Genomic DNA, 20,164 nt, shown 5'->3' on the forward strand with positions numbered 1-20,164 from the left:
TAGCAAAGCCATCAACTCCCCACAATCATCACCAGCAGGTCTTTCACAGCAGGGGATTGGTCACAGCAAGTGGCTTATTCTGCACATGACCATACCGAGCTCTGACCAAACACCCTCAACCCCAATATGAACGGCCAAACAGCTAAACAGCCAAGCAGCGAGTGTGGAGAGTTAAGACCCCCAACGGCTCCATCTGGAACTCCTAGCCAATGAAAACGAAAACAAGCATCGTCAACTCTCTTCCCCGAGTGAAAGTAGATGTTGACATCCGACCGGGCCGACGTTCCCTAAGAACAACAGCAGAGAAGATTCAAAATCAAGCGGTCATCCTGGATAACATCTCGTCATGATGGATAGAATCCCCCTCATATTGGGCTATTCTCTCTCCACACCCCACACTCTCCCACAATCTGAATGGTACACCGGCTGAGAGTATATCCGCCCCCTGCCTTGGGCCAGATGCATCGTGCCTTGTTCGGAATGGCCCAGGATTCGGTATCCTAGTGACCTGCTTGCAAATCATTACAGTACTTGCAAATCCCCCCAATCTGGGGGAGATGAATCCACAATCTCCTTTGCCCCCACCCCCAGATCCCCGGAAAGGCGGAGTACGGGGAAAGGACGGGATCTCTGCTATAAGAACGCCGACGTATACACGGGGTTTCGACCTTTTTCTCCCTTTCTTCTCTTTGTCTGTGCTACTATCTTCCCACAGACCCTAGCATTCATATTCAACATGGAGAAGATGGATAGCCAACATCGGCACATTGAAGGTGCAAAGGCTGCTAGTCCGCAAGGAATGGAGTCTGGAAAGCAATGTGATTTTTACGTCGAAGACCGAGTCGCTCATCTATCCGAGGAGCACCGCCAATATATTCTCGCGAAACATGGGACGCTGGATCTGGAACCCATCCCTGACATGACCGATGCCGATCCATACAATTGGCCGCGATGGAGGGTGAGAAACCACCACTCCTATCGTCCATTCACACTTCGACCATGTTTCTAATATGATTATTTGATAGAAAAACTTGAATTTGACCCTAGTCGCCTTCCACGCCATGATGGCCACATTCACTGCCTCGGCAATCCAATCTGCCTTCGAAAATATCTCCGAAGACCTCGACGTTAGTATGCAGCGAACCAGTTACCTTGTCTCGCTCTTTATCGCTGTGCTAGGTGGAGCGCCTCTCTTCTGGCGCCCGCTATGTAATCGCTATGGTCGCCGCCCCATCTTCCTGATCTCGTTGATCTGCAGCTTGATTGGGAATGTTGGCTGTGCGAACAGTCCTTCCTATGCAACAATGGGTCTCTGTCGTGCTATTACTGCCTTCTTTATCAGCCCTGCGGCTGCTATTGGTAGCGCTGTTGTCGCGGAGACCTTCTTCCGGAAAGATCGCGCTCGCTGCATGGGTGGGTGGACACTGATGGTTACTCTGGGCGTCCCTGCCGCTCCGTTTATCTTTGGATTCGTTGCTTTGCGTGTGGGTTATCGCTGGATTTACTATATCCTTGCAATTGTGAGCTTTAATCAGCCCCAAACTCTAGATCCATCTAACCATTCGCTTCGGACAGGTCAACGCAATCCAATTCGTCCTCTACTTCTTCTTCGGATCGGAATCCCTCTACGTCCGCAGCAATGTACCCTCCAACAATGCTGTCGCCGCAAAGCAGAGTCTATTCGGATTCAGCCGCATCGACCCTACACCGCTGAAACTCTGGGACTTCTTCCAGCCCCTGAGCTACATTATGAAACCATGTGTGATCATTCCAGCTGTAGCCTACGCAATGATTTTCCTCTGGGGCAGTATCGCGCTCACAATCGAGATCTCCCAGATCTACCCTGCCAAGTTCGGCCTGAACACCCAACAGGTCGGTCTACAATTCCTCGGTATTATTGTCGGATCTGTCATTGGCGAACAAATCGGCGGGTTTATATCCGACCGCTGGATGCTTATGCGCCAGAAGCGGACTGGAGAGCCGTCCCCGCCGGAATACCGCCTTTGGTTGAGTTATATTGGCCATGCTTTGACGATCTGTGGTATTGTGGTCTTTGCTATCGAGATCCGGGATTCTGGCGGTGCATGGACTATCGCTCCCGTTATTGGCGCTGCTATTGCCGCTGGCGGTAATCAGATTGTTACTACTGTTGACATTACTTATGCGGTTGATTGTTACCGCGAGGATGCTGCCAGTGTAGGTGTATTTATTACCTTTGTTCGTCAGATTTGGGGTTTTATTGGTCCTTTCTGGTTCCCTCAGATGTTCGAGGTCGTTGGCTGGGCTGGTGGTGCTGGTATTGCCGTTGCCCTCATGGTTGGTGTCAGTGTTATTCCGACTATCTTGGTGCAATGGCGAGGGGCTGGCTGGCGTTGATGGACTTGATCGAGGACATATAATTGCTCTTTTTATCAACTAAATAAAAGAATGTAGATGTTCACACAGTAGAAGCTGGTGCTTGCTACGTTTCGAGTTACTCAATAGTATTGGAATATGGAGTACTACTCTGTATTCTACCATAGTGAATCAACTTGATACTATTGTGCCATGCGTTATTGAGTTACAATCCTTCTGCTTAAATCGAATATACTGTATGTTACTGCCATCGGCAGGGAAGCCTCCCTATACCCGTGAATAGCTTGGCAATGGCTGCCAATTCGTTATATGATATTTCCCACCTATAGCTCGGGGATGAGTCGGAGACAGTTTATAGATTCATGGTGTCATTACTATCAAAACCGATCAACAGACAGTTGAATTTGAAGCTGTCAAAATGAAGCTCAAATACATAAAATACCAAATCGTAAATCATCAAAGATCAAAATCTACCACCCATCAACTCTTCGCATCCTCAAGTGCATCCCCTCAACCGGCTTAATAGTAACCGCCCCAGCAACATGAATCACCTGCTTTGGATCCTGCATCTCAAACAAAAACCGTCCAACAACGCCAGCAACCGCACATCGCAACTCCGCACGGGCAAAGTCCTTCCCAATACAAGATCTCTGCCCATGCAGGAATGTGATCTGTGCGAAATTCGTTGATGCCCCGCCATTATTGTTCGGAATGCAGTGACCGTTCTTGTCCGTGTCAATCCAGCGCTCAGGCACGAATTCTTCCCCGTTATCGCCCCAGAAGAGTGGGCTTCGGTTTATCGCCCACGGACATAACACCACCCGTGTCCCCTTCGGGATGTACTTCCCTGCTACGACGGTGTTGCGGACTGCTTCGCGGATTGTCGTTGGGACTGTTGGGTATAGACGGAGGACTTCTTGGCAGACGCCGTTTAGTAAAGGGAGGGATTCGAGGTCTTGGTAGGTTATTGGGCTGTCGCCTGATGGTATCTTGGAGCGGATTTCATCGCGGAGGCGGGTTTGATATTCTGGGTGGAGATGGAGGAGATAGCAGGCCCAGGTTAAAGCGCTGGCGGTGGTTTCATGCTGTGAGGAGTTAGCTAGTCGCTAAACTACCTAGGTATGCAAGCTGATTATAGCAATGCAGTTGGACTGGGATACTCACCCCAGCAGCCAAAAATGTCAACATCTGATCAACTAACTCCGTATCCGAGAAATCCCCGCCAAGCATCATCGTCCCCAGAATATCAGCTTCGAGATCCTGAGCAGAGACCTTAGACCCAGCAAGACTGGCTCGCTTCTCGCCCACAATCTCGTCGCATGTACTGCGCAGATACGCTGTCTCGGTATTCAGCACGTCGTTCATCCGCCACGGAACACATCTCGCCATCCACTGTGGTAGTGCAAAGTTCATCACCAGGAATGCCATCTTCTCCCTAGTCGGCTCGAGGATCTTCGCGAAGCTGTCTGCCACCTTGTTTTGCTTGTTGTGAAGCGAGCCAAAGTCACGTCCCATTGCTATAGGCCCGATTATGTCGAGTGTCAGGCGACTGCATGATTGTTAATATTGTACATCCCGGGGATAGTATCTGATCCCTGTGACACATACCTCGCCCACTCGGACATCTCAATCTTACCCTCCAGGTCCTCTGAACTCGTTCCATCCATCGGGTTCACCTTGATTTCTTTCTCGAGTTCATCCAGCAACTGCCCCGTCTTGCCCCACATAAGCGAATACATCGAGCGGATATTTTTAATATTGAACGCTGGAGTGAGTGCTTTGCGCTGCTTCTTGTGCGCTAGGCCTTCCGAGGTAATCATACCGAAGCCGATGATTCGCGCCAGGAAGTTGCGCATCCGCCATGGCTTCTCGAAGTCGTATGTGTTCGTGCTCATCACATCTAGTAGTGCTTGGTGGTTGGTTGGGATCACGTAGCTTTGATTGAACGTGTCACGCATGTGGATGAGTCCTTCATTTGGGACGGTTTTCATCCATTGGAGGGGTTTTGTTCCTCGTGGTGAGTCGAAGATGAGTTCTATATGCGAGCCCTGTCTAATATTAGGATTCTGTGTATGTTTTCGTTTTGCTTTGGTCTTTCCTACCTGGACTTTCGGTAGATGCCGCATCGGGCTCAGTAGGAATGGCCATATGATTATGCCGTAGAAGGCTTTTAGGAGAATATTTACTCCCAGTGTGCTGAGACAGATTGTTTGGAAGGTCTTGTCGTAGAAGACAGTGCGTTGGAAGAAATACGCCTCCGCAAGTGTGAATGCGCCCACCGCTAGTATACTATCGCCGAAAGACATGTTGCTTTGAATCGAGTTGAAAGACAAAAGCCTCGGATTCAGGAGTCGAAGTTCATATCAACTTATTTTCCCATCGGATATGCCCCACAGAGATCGGCACTCCTGTTGGGGTGACCAATGCGAGACCTCGGCTCTGTGAGCTGCCATTATTTGGATCTGCGTATGTGCTAGTGTTTCGTAATTGCCAAAAAGAGGGGTGTAGAGTTCAGAGGCGCATGTGGACTATGTCAGTAGCCTGTGAGGATGTAGAATCCCCATGTGGAGGCTTAGACCAGTAGTTCATAGGATGTCCACGGGGTACTTAGGGCTGGAGTAATAAGGTGATATCATGTACAATGCGGGGATGCCAAGAGACATGTGAAAAGAGACAAAGACAAAGCATTCAGAGAATTCACCTGTCTCAATGAAGATCTCATAACTGTCGATCTTTCGTCGATCCCTGTGGAGAATCTTCTCTCGCATTGTTTTCCTTGTTAGTGTGGGAAAGCTTTAAATTTGTGAAGCCTCGGCTGGAATGATATGCCCTAAATATCCTATCCTTAATAGCTTTAATATAATTATTATCCTCAATATAATCCGATAATCATCACTTTACCCTCCGACACCAAACATCACCACCTCACATCATCCATACCCCCCAAATAGCAACAATGTCTACCCTCAACCTCATCACCCAATACACCCAAACAGCTTTATCCCACCTCCCAGAGCCAACGCAACATCTCCTCCGGAATTCAACGGCTCAAAAGGCGCTCGGCATTCTCGGCGCCCTCACCATCCTACGCGCTACAAACCGCTTCTTTTCAAGACGCACCCTACAAAACTGGACCTCCAACCAACCATGGATCCCAGCCCGTGAGCTTATCCTGCTAACGGGCGGCTGTAGCGGAATCGGCAAGCAAGTGATGGAAGATCTAGCGCATACAGGCGTGCGTGTTATCATCCTAGACATTAATGAGCCGAATTTCACACTACCCGCCAACGTCACCTTCTACAAGGCGAATATCACCTCCTCGGCTGATATCGCCCAGGTAGCCAGCACGATCCGTGATAACCACGGCGAGCCTACGGTCTTGATAAACAACGCTGGCGTTGGACATGACGGGACAATCCTCGATGAGTCGGAGGAGAAGATTCGACAGACTTTCGAGGTTAATACCCTGTCCCATTTCCTTATGGTCAAGGAGTTCTTGCCGGCTATGGTGAAGGCCAATCATGGTCATGTTGTTACTATTGCTAGTATGGCGACCTTTGTGGCGCTCGGCGAGATGGTGGATTATTGTTGCTCCAAGGCTAGTGCGCTTGCGTTCCACGAGGGATTGCGTCAGGAGTTGAAGTACTGGTATAATGCACCCAATGTGCGCACGAGGTGAGTGACCCAAGGATTGACTGTCATGGGAATGTCTGCTGATTGTTGATTTAGTATTATTCACCCCATGTGGGTGCGTACACCCATGATCAAGGTGCTCACAGATAACGAGGCACATTTCCATCAGCCCATCATGACCCCCCAAGTCGTGTCTGAGGCTATCTGCAAACAGGTCTTGACTCAGACGAGTGGCCAGGTCATTCTGCCTGCTAGTCAATCGGTGGCTAGTTTGGTGCGTGCTATGCCGACCTGGATGCAGGAGGGTGTGCGCACTTTCGCGTCGGGTGCACTGAAGAAGATGCGTATTGCGCAGCAGGCGGAGAAGTCGCAAGCGCAGTAAATGTTGTGGCTTGGAATGATTGGAGATATAATTAGGTTGTACCCATTTTGGATGGTATACGGGACTAATGTACTGCTGAGAGTCGAAGAAATATCACAGGCTGGCCCATGGAGTTATAATGTTTTCCGCGAACAATGGCAGGAGTAGATTTGTGTCAACTAGCACCTTGAGTAATATCACAGTTCGTGTATAACATTGTACCTTTTCATGGAATCAGCCGTATTTATCGCATCAAAACCAGCCCTTCCCGGCTGGATATATATTGTCCGCGGAAGTCACTAGCGAGAGACACGGAATATTTTGACTGTTACTTTTTAAAACACTTAATGCATGTCTTCAATATGTACTCAATCTACTTATGTACGGTATGTACAGTATGTACATCGTTGCTATACAATCACACCATCAACTCGGTCAAAACCGCCTCAACCTTCTTGCCTTGCTCGGTCTTCGTAACATCCCCCAACTCCAAATGATAAATCGGCGCAACATGGCACTCACGATTCCCGACAAACAACTCCACATTCTCAAAGCCCTGCTTAAGCTTCGCCGCCAAGTCTTGAATGAGAGGCAACATAATCTCATTCCCGCCCGCGGTAATCAACACCGAGTTCACCGGGAACGTCGTAAACCAATCCGCCGGCGCGGTCGATAAATCAGTGTAATAGTCCCGCTTCCCAGCGCCAATATAGGCTGTCGCCCACGGTCCTGCAACTTCCTGGGTGATGATATCACCGCCGTTGTAGATCTCCTTGCCTGGGAATTCTTTCTCGAGAAGTGTCCACGGAGCGATCATCACTGCGCCACCAAGGTTGCTGTTCAATGGCAAGGGGTTTATCTCTGCATTTGGGTGGGCCAGGTGAGAGAGAACTCCACCAACCAGGTTCCCGCCTGCCGAGTCTCCGCCCAGGAAAACTGTGGACGGGTCGCGGTTTGGTTGTGAGAGGATGTATCGCAGACAACTCACGGCTTGTCGGAGCTGAGTCGGGTAGACTGCCATTGGCGCCAACGTGTAGGTCAAACTGAAAATTGCCACGCTTTTGCCTGATGCTTTGAGGTCGCGCAGGAGTTGCGCGTAGAATTTGAAATAGCTCATGTTGGCGGGGAGTCCGAAGCCACCTCCTGAATGATGTGGTTAGTTGCATAGTCTTCCTCTGTGTTGGGCTGTCTACATACCGTGGAACCAGACTATCACGTTGTCGGCATTTCGATCGCCTACCCAATGGCCCAATGCTCCATCGCCCAATTCCACGGACTCGGGCAGTCTGCCGGTCTTCTTGGAGTGTTGTTCGTAGATCTTATGAGATGGGGGTAGGATGTACTGCATCTGACTCGTGGTCAGCCGCGAGGTCGCCTTGCGGAATACCGCATAACCTAAGTGCAGGGATAAAGACTTGGCTTGACGTTCGGTGCGCCGAAGGCCAGTCAGGAGAGCATAGATGTAGGCGATCACGATGGTGACCACGGCCGGGAAGAAGTCCAGTTTCTCCTTTAAGGAGAGCTTGACATTGGATATTTTGGAAGACATTGTATTTTCATGAGGCCATGATAGTTCGGTAGATGTAGGTACGGAGTACGGAATAGTAATATATTAACTAGTTAACTAGTTAGTTAACTATGTACATAATTAATTAGTGTGCCGATCCTTCGCAAGGCTATCCCGTTTAGGAAGGTGAAGGTGCCGAGGTTGGGGGGGGGGAGGTCCTCGGTCACGGCATGTCTTTGGAGCTTTGACTATATTCCATGAATGTGTCTATGTTTACATCTATATATCTATATCTAGGGGTATGTTTATCTATATATCTCTATAGATCTAACATCCCACCAACCAGATCAGTCAGAGAACGATCTGTGTAACTTCTCCGGTGACTTTTATTGTACCCATTTCTTAAATAAATACATACATTGATCATTGATACCTATGTATATGTACCATCTCCCCGGTCTCCCCGTGTTAAAGTTTTTAAAGTTCTGCGTGCTGCTTACCCCAAATCGACTGGTGTCGATCTGCCGATCAAAAGGTGTTGTGAAACCGAGGTATGTCAACTTTCTTTTTTAAATAATCTCAATGTTGTTCACTAACTGGTAATTGATCATTTGACTACATTCCCTCATCATGAATGGAATCAATGGCAGAAACGAAACTAAACACTTCGATATTATCATCGTCGGTGCAGGCATCTCCGGAATCAATGCTGCCTACCGCGTCCAAGATCAACTCCCCGGCTACAGCTACACCATCCTGGAAGCTCGCACCGATTTAGGTGGCACCTGGGATCTCTTCAAGTATCCTGGGATCCGTTCCGACTCAGATCTTTTCACCTTTGGCTTCCAATTCAACCCCTGGTCCCGCGATAATCCCATCGCTGAGGGCTCTGCCATCAAGGAGTATGTGCGCGACACAGCAACCAAATATGGTATCGACAAACACATCCTCTACAATCACCGCATGTCATCGGCAGACTGGTCCTCCGATGAAAATACCTGGTCGCTGGCCGTCGACCACAATGACTCCCAACACACCTACACCGCCCGCTACGTCATCTTCGGCACGGGCTACTACAACTACAAGGATCCCCTGAAAGCGGACATACCTGGCCTGGACGCCTTCCAGGGCCAGATCGTCCACCCGCAGTTCTGGCCCGAGGACTTGCAGTACAAGGACAAGAAGATCGTTATCATCGGCTCCGGCGCGACCGCCATTACTCTCCTCCCCAATCTCGCCGACCATGCCGCCCGTGTCACAATGCTCCAGCGCAGCCCAACCTACATCCTCTCCGTCCCAAACCGTTCAAGTTCAAGCAGCCGCTGGCTCTCCTACCTCCTCCCCAATGCCCTGTATAGCAGGATGCAACGCATGATCTGGATCTACACCACGCGAATCTTCTTCCTCTTCTGCCAGCGCTTCCCGAATTTCGCGCGCTGGCTGCTGAAATTGAATGTACGCAAGCAATTGCCCAACCACATCCCCTACGACCCACACTTCAAACCCAGATACAACCCCTGGGAGCAGCGGTTGTGTGTTTGTCCCGATGGGGATCTGTTCCGCAGTCTCCGGCAGGGCAAGGCGGATGTCAAGACCGATACTATTCGCGAGGTTACGAAAAACGGTATTATCTTAAATTCGGGAGAGCAGCTCGACGCAGATATTATTATTACTGCTACGGGCTTGCGCTTGCAGATCGCAGGTGGCTCGGCGCTATCTGTGGACGGGAAGAAAATTGATGTTGGTGATAAGTATCTGTGGAATGGAATCATGCTCCAGGATCTGCCCAATGCTGCTTTTGTTATTGGGTATACTAATGCCTCGTGGAGTCTCGGTTCGGATGCTACTGCCCTGTTTGTCTGTCGCTTGCTTAAAGAGCTTGAGTCGCGGAAGTTAATCGCCGCTGTTCCCCGCCTGAAGGAGAAGGATGCTGCTGCGCTCCAAGATCGTCCTCTCTTGAACCTCAAGTCGACTTATTTCTCGCTTGCTGGGCGTGTCTTGCCCAAAGCTGCTGACCGTGGACCGTGGCAGCCTCGTGATCACTACTTGAAGGACTTGAAGTTTGCTCACAGTGGTGATATTGACACTGGACTGGAGTTTGTACAAGGGCCGAATCTGCGCTTGCGCCCTAAGATATCCTAATCGATGCAGGTATATGATATGATAGCACCCTAACTACCTACATCTGAAGTTTCTCTGATTCTGTACATATGGCGTTTCAGGAGGCTCAGTAACAATACATTCATTCCTATTCTTCAGCTGTGCAGTCTCCCTCGGTCTCCATTAAAACTTAGTACATGCTGCCAGAGAGGTATACCACTTCAACACTCTTGCGGCATCACACTTATCAGCTAACGCCTATCATGATGATGCATCTGACGGATCCGCACAGACGCTCATATTTCCAAAATACCACCCATGTTCAGGATTCGGCCACCTCAAATCCCGATCCGAACCAGCATTCCCAGCCTTACTGTTAATTCCTTCAATATACTCCACCCCGTCAGTGGTGACCTGCACCCCAGTCTCCTGAGTAATCCAGTATTCAGGCGAAGGCTGACTCCAATCCAAAAACGGCAGATTAAGCGGCACTTTCGGGATGGGGTCTGTAGTATGCGTGGCTCGGTAGATGCTATTTGGCGGTTGTTGGTTAGTGATGAACTCGGCCAGCTTCATGTTTCCTGGTTTCGGTCCTCCAAATGTCCACTAATGATTTGCACATGTTAGCCGGCATATATCCTGCTTTCCTGTTCTGAAACTCGACCTACAATATCCAAAGTGAACCCCTGTGTTCGAAGAACAGTCCCCGCTAGCGCCGCAATGCCCCCACCCAGACTGTGTCCTACAACGCTCAGCCTGTAGCCCGGATACGTGCTAGTTGCATCTTGAAGCTGGGTGGTCGCCTGACTCGCTACAGCGCTCCAGTAAACCCAGAACCCATGATGCGCTTTACATCCAGCGCACACGTCTTCAATCGGGGTGAGAACGATATCGAGATCGGTGTCGCCGTCGCTTTTCGATACCGTGCCGCGGAATGTTAGGACGATCAGTTGCCGTGTGTGGTCTAGGGCGATATAACCTGTGGGTCCGTTATCGCTGTGGAATGCGTTGATCACCGTCGTGTTGTCGGCTGCTACGAGTCCGCAGGTGCCATAGTCGCAGGTCAGACTTTGGCCCGTGTGGTTGATATTTTGATCACAGGCCGATAGGGTGGCGAATTGGGAGAACAGCGTGAATCGTTCCAGTAGCTCGCTTGAGATTGCTGATGCATTTTCATCGTTAGATCGGACATTGTGCTTTGTTGTACTCCGTAGGTGGAACGGAACTCACCCCGGCGAGCTAGTTGGACAGGAGATGCAATGGCTACCACGCTGAGTGATAGCACTCCAAGCACACGACATATCATTGACTGAACCATATTAGATAGAGCGAATGATGTGTAGTGTCGAATGATACTTTGTAAGTATACGAAATGAATCGGAAAGGCGCCTATTGAGTTGATCTCCGGGAATCAGCCCATATTTATAGACTTCCTTTTCTACCGTCAATGACAACCCACATATGGAATGTTGTCCGAGAGAGGAGGGGTAATGGCTGCAGGGCTTAATCCTGTGATGAACCGTGGTCATTGTATAACAGCCAGCTGAGCATATCGGCAGCGCTAACCTTGCATCCGGAGGATAACTCGATCTTAGGGCTGCCGGAACAAACCAATTGGGATTATTGAGCCGATCGGGATTCTATAATATCATACATACATTCCACCCATGCCCCTCGTGAACCGAAACATTCAAAGATGCTGTTGAACAGTGGGAATGTTTCAATTCTCGTGTACTTCCTAGATAATGTTCTAACCCTCTAACCACGAGAAATCTTTTTCTTGCCTTTTTACTGCTCACCTCTTGTCGGCTTTGGATCACTGATTATTACGTCTTCCTGCTAAAATGCATGATTTAAATAGTGGCTGTTAGCTATGTTATGTTCTTCAGCTGGCATGTTACATATTTGTGACCACCAATAGCATGACTCCCACATGTGGGCTTAAAGTGGGTAATTTCTCAATTAAAACCCTTGGCAAGGCAGGGATTATTCTCCGATGGGTTAAGATTTACATGCAAGACTCTCAGAGCGACCCCCATCAGGCCAAGATCATATGTCTCTCCGTGATGCGGCCCGCAGATTGTATGCTAATGCGCACACAGCCGATAGATCGGCGGTGATCATTTCAGCTCAAAATCCACATCAGATCTCATTACTACTTTGTACATACGGAGTACTCCGTACACACATATTCACTAGGTGGACTCGCGCATGATGCAAGTTTGCTCCGCCCCGACGGTCTCCGCCATGGTAAAGACAAATCCTTCTCCGTAGCGTACTCCGTAAAGCATGTAATATTAAAAATTGCTTCCGTGAGGCCCTCAATTGATTTGCAGTCAAGATTTACATACCCGGGCCGAGCCGATTCCTCAACTGGGCCTCTTAACTATCCAACAGCCTGCAGTGACCTCCAATTCTCGGTCATTAAGGCAGGGCTATGTGGGTTTCACAGATCTCTCTCTCTTGTGATCTTCTCCCACTCGCCCGTACACCTGCCGTCAATGCATCGATCGGATACTGGAACACCAAGAAGGAAAGAATACTGAGCCGTGATCCTTTCGGGCATATGTATATGTTGGTATTCTCGCGTTATGGCTGGAAGAGTACAAGCTGGATGATGCCCCCATCTATCAGGCATCGAAGCGATCGAGCGCCTTGCATGGAATATCAAAAGGGGCAATGGAATTCACGCGGCGATTGTATTCCAAATATTGTTTACACATACTCCGTACTAAACTGCCATTTCTCACCTTATTTCTCCACCTTTCCATCATTAATCGAGGACTATACATAGAAAAGTTTCGTACACAAAGTATTCTGTTTTTGTATACAACTTAAAAAGATATCTAAAAAGACATGACAAGGCCGCACAAGCGGTCGAGTATTCTTGTTCCATTATTGATTCTATCACTAATATGCCGCCCTTATAACTAGAATATAAAACCACCAGGAGCTCAAGTAAGCCCCGACAGAGAAAGTTCGCTGACTAGGTAGCATAGCAATATATATACATCATACACACTTAGCTAGTTGTAGTAGATGCACTATGATTCACTTATGCCGCCTTAAGATGAGCTTATAGAAGCAACCTCGCCATATAGCTTATTGGCCTGAATATCAGACACAACATTAATCCAGAGACAATGTAGCCATATTGTCCCATAAAATATATGCCTTAAAGAGAAAACCATTATGTATAGTAAAAGGATCCCTCCATGGTTTACCCTCATAATACCACCTAGCATGATCATGCCCCCTTGCATTTTAATGTCTTATACCCTCGGTCTGGCTGAAAAATGCTAGCACGTTGTAGTACAGCATGTGTGACTACTACGATGTAAATCGCTTGGTGCAGATCTTGTCAATCCATCTCGAGGACATACAGCCCCACCTTGGCTTCGTGTGACCAACCGCATTCAACTATCGAGTAATTGAAGGCAATCTCTAATTTTATTGAATCATGCGTGCATAGTATGACAAGTGCGGTATCCTATAACCCTGCGGTTCTCCTGTGTGCGTATATCGATTCGTAAGTAGCATCCTCCTTAATAATTGCTTCTTCCGCGCTTTTCAGCTGAGGGGAAGGTCCTCGAATCCCTATTATTTCCTGATGGTCACATTAAAGTGGCCGCACGGAATGCTTGAGGAAACACTAGAGTAAATAGCTGTTCACGAACTACCTCGACCCCGAGAAGCTCAATGTGATGCTAGCTCGGACCGTTGAGGGGAATGTGCGTATTAGATCTCTAATAGATGGAATAGATTATATGGAAATAGTGGTCCTAAACCCTAAATATTAGATCCTATTCGGAGGTAAGGATCTTAATAAATACGATAGATCGCCTTGTCTAGTCCGCGCTACTAGTAAAGAGGAGTTCGAAACTTTTTCTAGCGGGAAACCCTAAATAGAACTTATAGCGCCTAAAGAACTAGTTTAGTATAACGACAGTAGTATTACTTACCGTCGATAGAATTAGCAATAGGGTCTACGGACTGCTTTAACTGATAATACCTCGCGGGTTTAATTTATCCTAGATATACTAGAGCCGCTAAAGGATGATTTTCTGGCTTAAGCTGCCGATAAGCTTGCCTTGGCGTTGAAACGCCTATCCCCGGAGGTATAAACAGTACGCCGGATTATTGGCCCTTCGGTTTAACTGCTCGTTGATGACTGTCCAAGACCTGTATAAATTGCGAGAAAGATTTAAGAACCCTGCGGTTGAGCATGGAGGTGTCGGATGTATTATATTCATAAGCAAATGTTAGTGCTGGTCAACGTTATTCTAGGTCTCAAAATCATAAATCACTGAAAGCAATTCGCGCATTATTGGATCCCCCGATACGAAGGACATATTGCAAGATTCAAGTCGATTGTAGCGTGGATGAGGCGAAATAACACCACCAAGACGGGCAGCAATAACTCAGACTTCCAATGAGATTCAGGGATATGTCTTCAACACTGAAGGAAATACATCGTGTAACATTTCACGCAATTTTGGATCTGGTGGAGGAATCCATTGCCTTGGGCATGTTATTACCTGGAGGTGACCAAGAAAAGTCAATATACTCATGGGAGGTCGCATCCACGCGATGGCTACTATTAATACCGTACTACATATATATATTTTCATTCTTTATTGGTGTTTTATCACTGGATTGGTATTCACATAAGCCACTCAACTTACATATATCTACCTCCGGTGCATTCAATACAAGTCGCCGTGACATAGGATGACATGGGACTAGCCAAAAATAGCATAACATTGGCCGCATCGTCAACAGTACCCGGCCGTCCAAGAGGAATATCCGACGTATCCCTGAACTTGCGCGCGTTCGCAGGGATGCCCGTGACGATATTCTGCCCAGCAAGCATAACCTTCTCCTCTGTGGGCGGCTTGGTCAACCGCGTATCCATCCAGCCATAAGCGACGGCGTTGCAACGGACATTGTATCTTCACCATGTTAGCGAGGCTATTCTAGCACAGAAGCCGTCTACACATACCTAGCCCACTCCGCCGCGACGGTCTTGGTAAGTCCCAAAATCCCGGACTTCGCCGTCGAATAGTTAATCTGACCCATTTGGCCGTGCAGTCCAGACGTCGAAGATACATTGATGACAGTCTTGAGCATATCAGCAGTCTGAGGATCCATCCAGTGCGCGGACAAGGCGCGGATCATCCGAAAAGGAACGTAGTTGTGGATTTTCATGATCATGTCCCATTTTTCATCGCTCATCTTGTGAATGGCGCTGTCATAACAGAACCCTGAAAAGATTAGTATTGGACATATGGTGATATGGTGATTGTTGTGTACCAGCATTGTTGATTAGACAGTTGACCTTCCCGAATGCCTTCAACGCTGCCTCGACTGCTTTTGCCGGGAATGCTTCGTCCAGAGCGTCTCCCACAACACATGCTGCCTCGTATCCTGCAACTCGCAGTTCCTTGATGGCATCATTGGCTTTAGTTTCGTCTACATCCGCAAGCACGATTTTGCCTCCTTTAGACGCGAGAAGTGTTGCCGCTGCCCGCCCAATGCCTGTCGAGGGTTAGTGAGGCATGCGAAATAGTTCATAGAGCCCAACAGACCTTGCGCGCCTCCCGTGATCAAAACAACTTGTCCGTCAATCCTAAGCAATTTATGAGTTCGTTTCCTTCTGAAAAGACCAAAATGCATCTACCTGGAAGGGTCACGTGGTTGGTTGTCATGAGCCAACTGCTTGGAGATTTGTTGAAGTCGTTGAGCCATACTGATGATTCTTTACCTTATCTGTCCTCTTTAGAATTAAAAATTGTTTCTTTGGTACAGAACTTTGGAGCGCCTTTTCTGTGCCATGGCTTTGGGGCTCTGGACGGTCGCATCAAATTCCGCGGAATTATCGAGCACGTCGGAATTTACTTCGGAATAATCTGTCTAGAATGCTGTCACGGCTCACGAGCCTAACCTTCTCGGCCTATCGGAAATAATGAGCTCTACATTATGGAAAACAATGAAGAGCGATACGCGGCACGGCACTGGAATCTCGCTACAGTCAATTGAAGACTTAAATACAATAGACCGCATCTAATGACAGCTTCTCTAAGTCCTCAACAACTTTGCTTTGTTAGAATACCATCTCTACACAAAATGACTTCATCCGCTCTAACTTCTAACGTTCCCTTTGCCGATCCATCCTGGCACAAGGATACAGCTCACCCATACTATAAGGATTCCCACCGAAAGCTGCAGCGCTTTATCCGAGAGTATATCGATAGTGAGGTCACACCCAATGCAGGAGAGTGGGAGGAACAAGGATATGTGCCTGATGAGGCCTTCCAACGTCACGCGCAGCTAGGTTTCTTGGCTGCTGCAGTGTTCCCACTTCCGAAGGATTGTCTTGAAGGGTTGACATTGCCTGCGGGGATTCCGGCTGACGGTATGTTTAAGACGAATTCACTGGACAAACACGGCTGACAGTATCTTCTAGAGTGGGACGAGTTCCATGATGCTATTGTGAGTGTTTTGAGAAGACACCGTATGTTCAAGGTTGCAACGAAGCGCTGACACAAAATACAATCTGATAGCTCATCGACGAGATCGCCCGCTGCGGATACTTGGGTGTTGTCTGGGGAATCAATGGTGGAGCTACTACTGGCGGTGCACCCATTGCCTCTTACGGTACATCTGAGCAAAAGCAGAAGTACTTGTCGCCGTTGTTGCGAGGACAGCAGAAGCACTGTCTCATGGTGACGGAGCCAGATGGTGAGCCAAATAGGGAATAGGAAACTGTGCGAGAGGCTAATGTTGTTTAACTGTAGCCGGCTCGGATGTGGCTGGTCTGACCACCACGGCGGAAAAATCCAAGGATGGCAAAAACTGGGTTATCAACGGAGAGAAGAAGTGGATCACGCAGGGGCAGTTGGCTACACACGCTCTCTGTGCTGCTCGAACCGGTCCGCCAGGTGCTAAGGGTATCACTGTTTTTATCCTCGATATGAAGATGCAAGGAATCACAGGAAAGAAGATGTACAACTCGGGTGTCAGCAGCAGCGGCTCAACGTTCATTGACCTGCAGGACGTCGTGGTTCCTGTAGAGAATATCCTCGGCAAGGAAAACCAAGGGTTTGAGATTATCATGTCCAGTACGTTCACAAATCCCTAGTAAATGACGACTTGGATAGTACTGACTAAGGAAAAACAGCTTTCACCCACGAGCGCTTGTGGGTTGGAATTACTGCACTGCGTCTGGGTCGTGTCGCTCTGGAAGACAGTTACCGACATGCGCTGCGACGCGAGACCTTCGGCAAGAAATTGTTTGATAACCAGGCAGTTAGGCTCAAGTTCAGTAAGATGGGGGGGCTTATTGAACCTGTCCATTGTTTGATGGAGGATATCGTACACCGATCGACACGCACTGCGGCCCTTGCCTTCTCGCCATGGACTGCACTGCTCAAATTCCAGGCTGCGCATAATCTCGAGAGCATCTCTCGTGAAGCACAGCAGGTCTTTGGTGGATTGGGATACTCCAGGGGTGGACTTGGTGGGAGAGTCGAGCAGATTAGTCGAGATGTCCGTGTGCTGGTCGTTTCTGGAGGAAGTGAGGAAATCCTCATGGATATGATTGCGAAACAGCAGAAAAAGCTGGCGAAGCTGTAGATTTAGATGCATGAGTTGATAGCGTGATTTTACATATTAATGTTTGCTTAGTGTGACATCCAGAATTTTATGATTCATCAAATTTTCATGGTTATCCCTGTTTGTATATAAGAAGGCCGTATAAACGGTCCTCGGCCCGGTTTATGCTCCTCTTTACCTACTGAACGTACACGTAAAATGACATCTGAAAGGACCACCGAAAATACACGACAAGGTCGCATAAGCGGCCGACTATTCTTGTATTATCTAGTGTAACATCCAGAAATTTATGCTTCATTTTCAACTGTATATTATCTAAACTTAATCCTTGAGCATCATAGATTGAGTCCATAAAGTGGATCTTCAGTCTCCCAGTTCCCGAAATTCATTATCTGTGAGGGTTGCGCATAGAAACCCGTGAGGCTGATGTTGTGAACGTCATATACCGAATCGAATGGGAACTCGAGATCAAATGCGAAATCAGCATCGGCGTTCCAGTCGGTCCCTGACATGTCCATTGGAGCATGACTCGGTAGCATTGCTATTGGGACATTTCCCGACCTTTTCTTAAGCCGTTTAACAATATCCGATAGGCCGCAAGTGTCCATAATGGCGGCCAGGGTGTTACGACTTCGTTCCGCTACTGGATACCACGGTATAATCTCTTCCAATGTCTCCATAATAGCAGCTAGCCATTTCCTTTCTGTTTCTTTATCCTCGTTCAGCTCCGCACTCACTATATCCGATATCAAAGCAACGGCAGCTGATAGACAGGTAGGGTTGATGGTGGAGAAGATCTTAGAAGCACCATGATGTTGCCTATAAGCCAGGAGTAGCTTTGACACCCTGACTGCATTTGCTGTGCAGATTTGCTGTGAAATTTTGGTCGTCTGCCCTTCTAAACATCGCTGTCGGGGCATTGATTTGGGACGGCGGTTGAATATATAAGTTGCAAATGGGCGGTTGAGGAGGATTGTTGTAGATAGAAATTGGAGATGAAGAGCACAGACTTTCGGGGATATTGAGCCAGTTGAATCCCACTGCAGCTCTTGAGGAAGATTCAAAAACCATGCGAGCAGCTTTCGGCTCACTTCGGACAGTTTGGCCACAGAGGAGTCTTGGTATATCTTCTGCGGGGGGCCGTTAATCACAGATAGCACATCATTTAGTAGAGATGCAAGCTCGACCCAGGTCGCCACGAGTTGGTTACGGGTGCCCAAAGTCTGCGCGGACAGTCGGGTGATATTCAGGTCGTCCAAACGAATGGCGGTTGGTCGACCCTGAAACGAGCTGTATAATCTTCAAAGCTGTTAGTGCTACTGGGCAGAAATAGCGCGAGAGGGAACTTGCTTGTCAAGAACGTAACAGCCGTAGAGTGTCGCCTGTCGGACGCGTTGATCAACCTCAGTCAGCAGCCCAGCAGCTACCAGGTTCTTGCAGTCTTCATGTAAACCAAAATCGAAAACTAGGCGGTACGCTATGCCTACAAATAGTCAGCAAGCATAGACCAGATATGCGCAGTGGCTGCATTGGAATAACAAACCTGGGTAAATCCAGCACGCCCTGTCACTTCCCAGTCCCGCCAAATAGTAGCCAAGTAGGCACAAGCCCGGAATCGTGGCAAGAGTCGGATTCTCCATCTCAAATAGCAGTTCAGCTTTCGCTCGGCGCGTGTAAATGGTTGCCAAGGTTTCTCGGTGGTGTAGATCATCATCGAAATTCAGTGATCTGAGAAGTAGCGAATATAGAAGAAACCGTGAGAAGTAATCTGTCCGTTGCCCTAAAATATACCCTTCTCGGAAGGCCTCCTCATCGAGAATGGGTATTGCGGCATTCTGGTAATTGAAGAACAACTCAATCAAGCGAGTTTGGGTTTGAGGGCTATCAGCCATTGCCTCTCCATCAATGTCGATAGGGTTATCGCTTGGTGAACATGAGACCCTTTGTGTCGGGGAGGATTTTGCTTTTGCTTGAGGAAGAATGGAGACCATTCTCATGTAGGAAGAATAACCGAAGTACCTTAACTGACCGTTGTTATCCACTGTTAGTGGAGAATTGTCTGTTTCTTCCAAAGGATCCTCAAGCTCGTTCCGTGGAGTTCCGTGAGTGGAAGTGTGATCAGAGCTGGACTGGGACGATCTTCTGGCGAGTCCTGCTGGTCGCAACCCCATTTCACTTTCCATGACGTGGAGATTGAGAACAACTTCACTCTCCATTGACGCTGGAGACTGACGCTCATGGTGTGCGTCCACGCTCGAGGTAACCGCATGACGGGGGAATTCAGCATGCAGATCGAGAGAAGAGCGTCTAATAGACTGTAGACGATCGCGAAGTTTCATTATACTCGAATCCTGTCTGCCCAGTACAGGGGAGTTGTGTCCATGCCTGCGGTTCTTGCTGACACGATCACCATGGCTAGCAGTTGAGCTTCTCTGTCTGGGCAAATTGAGACTCGACATTTTTGAGATAAAAATGCTCTTTCAATTGAAGATTGGAGGAATCTAAATGAAATCCCTGTAATTCCGATCCGATTTACCGATTTGCGTTGCCGGGGGAGAAAGCGGGGGATCATCCTGGGGATGTGATCCCCCACA

General features: G+C 48.3%; 9 protein-coding genes across 9 annotated transcripts; 4 read left to right on the plus strand and 5 right to left on the minus strand.

The window, feature by feature from the left end:
• Window positions 1-736: 736 nt before the first annotated feature.
• Window positions 737-2,376, plus strand: N7455_007522 (uncharacterized protein; the record flags this gene model as incomplete). The annotated part of the gene is made up of 3 exons (XM_040955991.2): window positions 737-958; window positions 1,026-1,520; window positions 1,576-2,376. The coding sequence occupies 3 exons, from the start codon at window positions 737-739 to the stop codon at window positions 2,374-2,376; spliced, it is 1,518 nt and encodes a 505-aa protein (XP_040813461.2).
• A 449-nt stretch (window positions 2,377-2,825) lies between these two features.
• On the minus strand, window positions 2,826-4,661 carry N7455_007523 (cytochrome P450; the record flags this gene model as incomplete). The annotated part of the gene is made up of 4 exons (XM_040956053.2): window positions 2,826-3,440; window positions 3,520-3,904; window positions 3,964-4,403; window positions 4,458-4,661. 4 exons carry the CDS (start codon window positions 4,659-4,661, stop codon window positions 2,826-2,828), a joined length of 1,644 nt encoding a protein of 547 aa, XP_040813434.2.
• A 650-nt stretch (window positions 4,662-5,311) lies between these two features.
• On the plus strand, window positions 5,312-6,370 carry N7455_007524 (uncharacterized protein; the record flags this gene model as incomplete). The annotated part of the gene is made up of 2 exons (XM_040956061.2): window positions 5,312-6,030; window positions 6,085-6,370. 2 exons carry the CDS (start codon window positions 5,312-5,314, stop codon window positions 6,368-6,370), a joined length of 1,005 nt encoding a protein of 334 aa, XP_040813439.2.
• A 397-nt stretch (window positions 6,371-6,767) lies between these two features.
• N7455_007525 (lipase/thioesterase family protein) lies at window positions 6,768-7,898 on the minus strand (the record flags this gene model as incomplete). The annotated part of the gene is made up of 2 exons (XM_040956030.2): window positions 6,768-7,492; window positions 7,547-7,898. The coding sequence occupies 2 exons, from the start codon at window positions 7,896-7,898 to the stop codon at window positions 6,768-6,770; spliced, it is 1,077 nt and encodes a 358-aa protein (XP_040813503.2).
• Window positions 7,899-8,486: 588 nt separating this feature from the next.
• Window positions 8,487-9,998, plus strand: N7455_007526 (flavin-containing monooxygenase; the record flags this gene model as incomplete). The annotated part of the gene is made up of 1 exon (XM_040961464.2): window positions 8,487-9,998. The coding sequence occupies one exon, from the start codon at window positions 8,487-8,489 to the stop codon at window positions 9,996-9,998; it is 1,512 nt and encodes a 503-aa protein (XP_040808082.2).
• Window positions 9,999-10,217: 219 nt separating this feature from the next.
• On the minus strand, window positions 10,218-11,274 carry N7455_007527 (lipase family protein; the record flags this gene model as incomplete). Its single annotated transcript, XM_040961474.2, has 3 exons — window positions 10,218-10,562; window positions 10,625-11,118; window positions 11,187-11,274. 3 exons carry the CDS (start codon window positions 11,272-11,274, stop codon window positions 10,218-10,220), a joined length of 927 nt encoding a protein of 308 aa, XP_040808081.2.
• Window positions 11,275-14,637: 3,363 nt separating this feature from the next.
• N7455_007528 (SDR family NAD(P)-dependent oxidoreductase) lies at window positions 14,638-15,779 on the minus strand (the record flags this gene model as incomplete). Its single annotated transcript, XM_040961494.2, has 5 exons — window positions 15,637-15,779; window positions 15,545-15,585; window positions 15,270-15,494; window positions 14,959-15,220; window positions 14,638-14,908 (listed from the first exon to the last, which is right to left on the minus strand). Exons 1-5 carry the CDS (start codon window positions 15,702-15,704, stop codon window positions 14,638-14,640), a joined length of 867 nt encoding a protein of 288 aa, XP_040808067.1. The 5' UTR covers window positions 15,705-15,779.
• Window positions 15,780-16,082: 303 nt separating this feature from the next.
• On the plus strand, window positions 16,083-17,591 carry N7455_007529 (acyl-CoA dehydrogenase family protein; the record flags this gene model as incomplete). The annotated part of the gene is made up of 5 exons (XM_040961495.2): window positions 16,083-16,371; window positions 16,423-16,448; window positions 16,520-16,697; window positions 16,754-17,077; window positions 17,137-17,591. The coding sequence occupies 5 exons, from the start codon at window positions 16,083-16,085 to the stop codon at window positions 17,589-17,591; spliced, it is 1,272 nt and encodes a 423-aa protein (XP_040808087.2).
• A 314-nt stretch (window positions 17,592-17,905) lies between these two features.
• Window positions 17,906-20,029, minus strand: N7455_007530 (fungal specific transcription factor domain-containing protein; the record flags this gene model as incomplete). The annotated part of the gene is made up of 3 exons (XM_065605647.1): window positions 17,906-18,850; window positions 18,974-19,053; window positions 19,114-20,029. 3 exons carry the CDS (start codon window positions 20,027-20,029, stop codon window positions 17,906-17,908), a joined length of 1,941 nt encoding a protein of 646 aa, XP_065461501.1.
• Between the last annotated feature and the right edge of the window lie 135 nt (window positions 20,030-20,164).

Source organism: Penicillium solitum, assembly GCF_028829755.1.
Source record: "Penicillium solitum strain IBT 25940 chromosome Unknown utg000004l_segment0_segment0, whole genome shotgun sequence".
Lineage (NCBI taxonomy): Eukaryota > Fungi > Ascomycota > Eurotiomycetes > Eurotiales > Aspergillaceae > Penicillium > Penicillium solitum.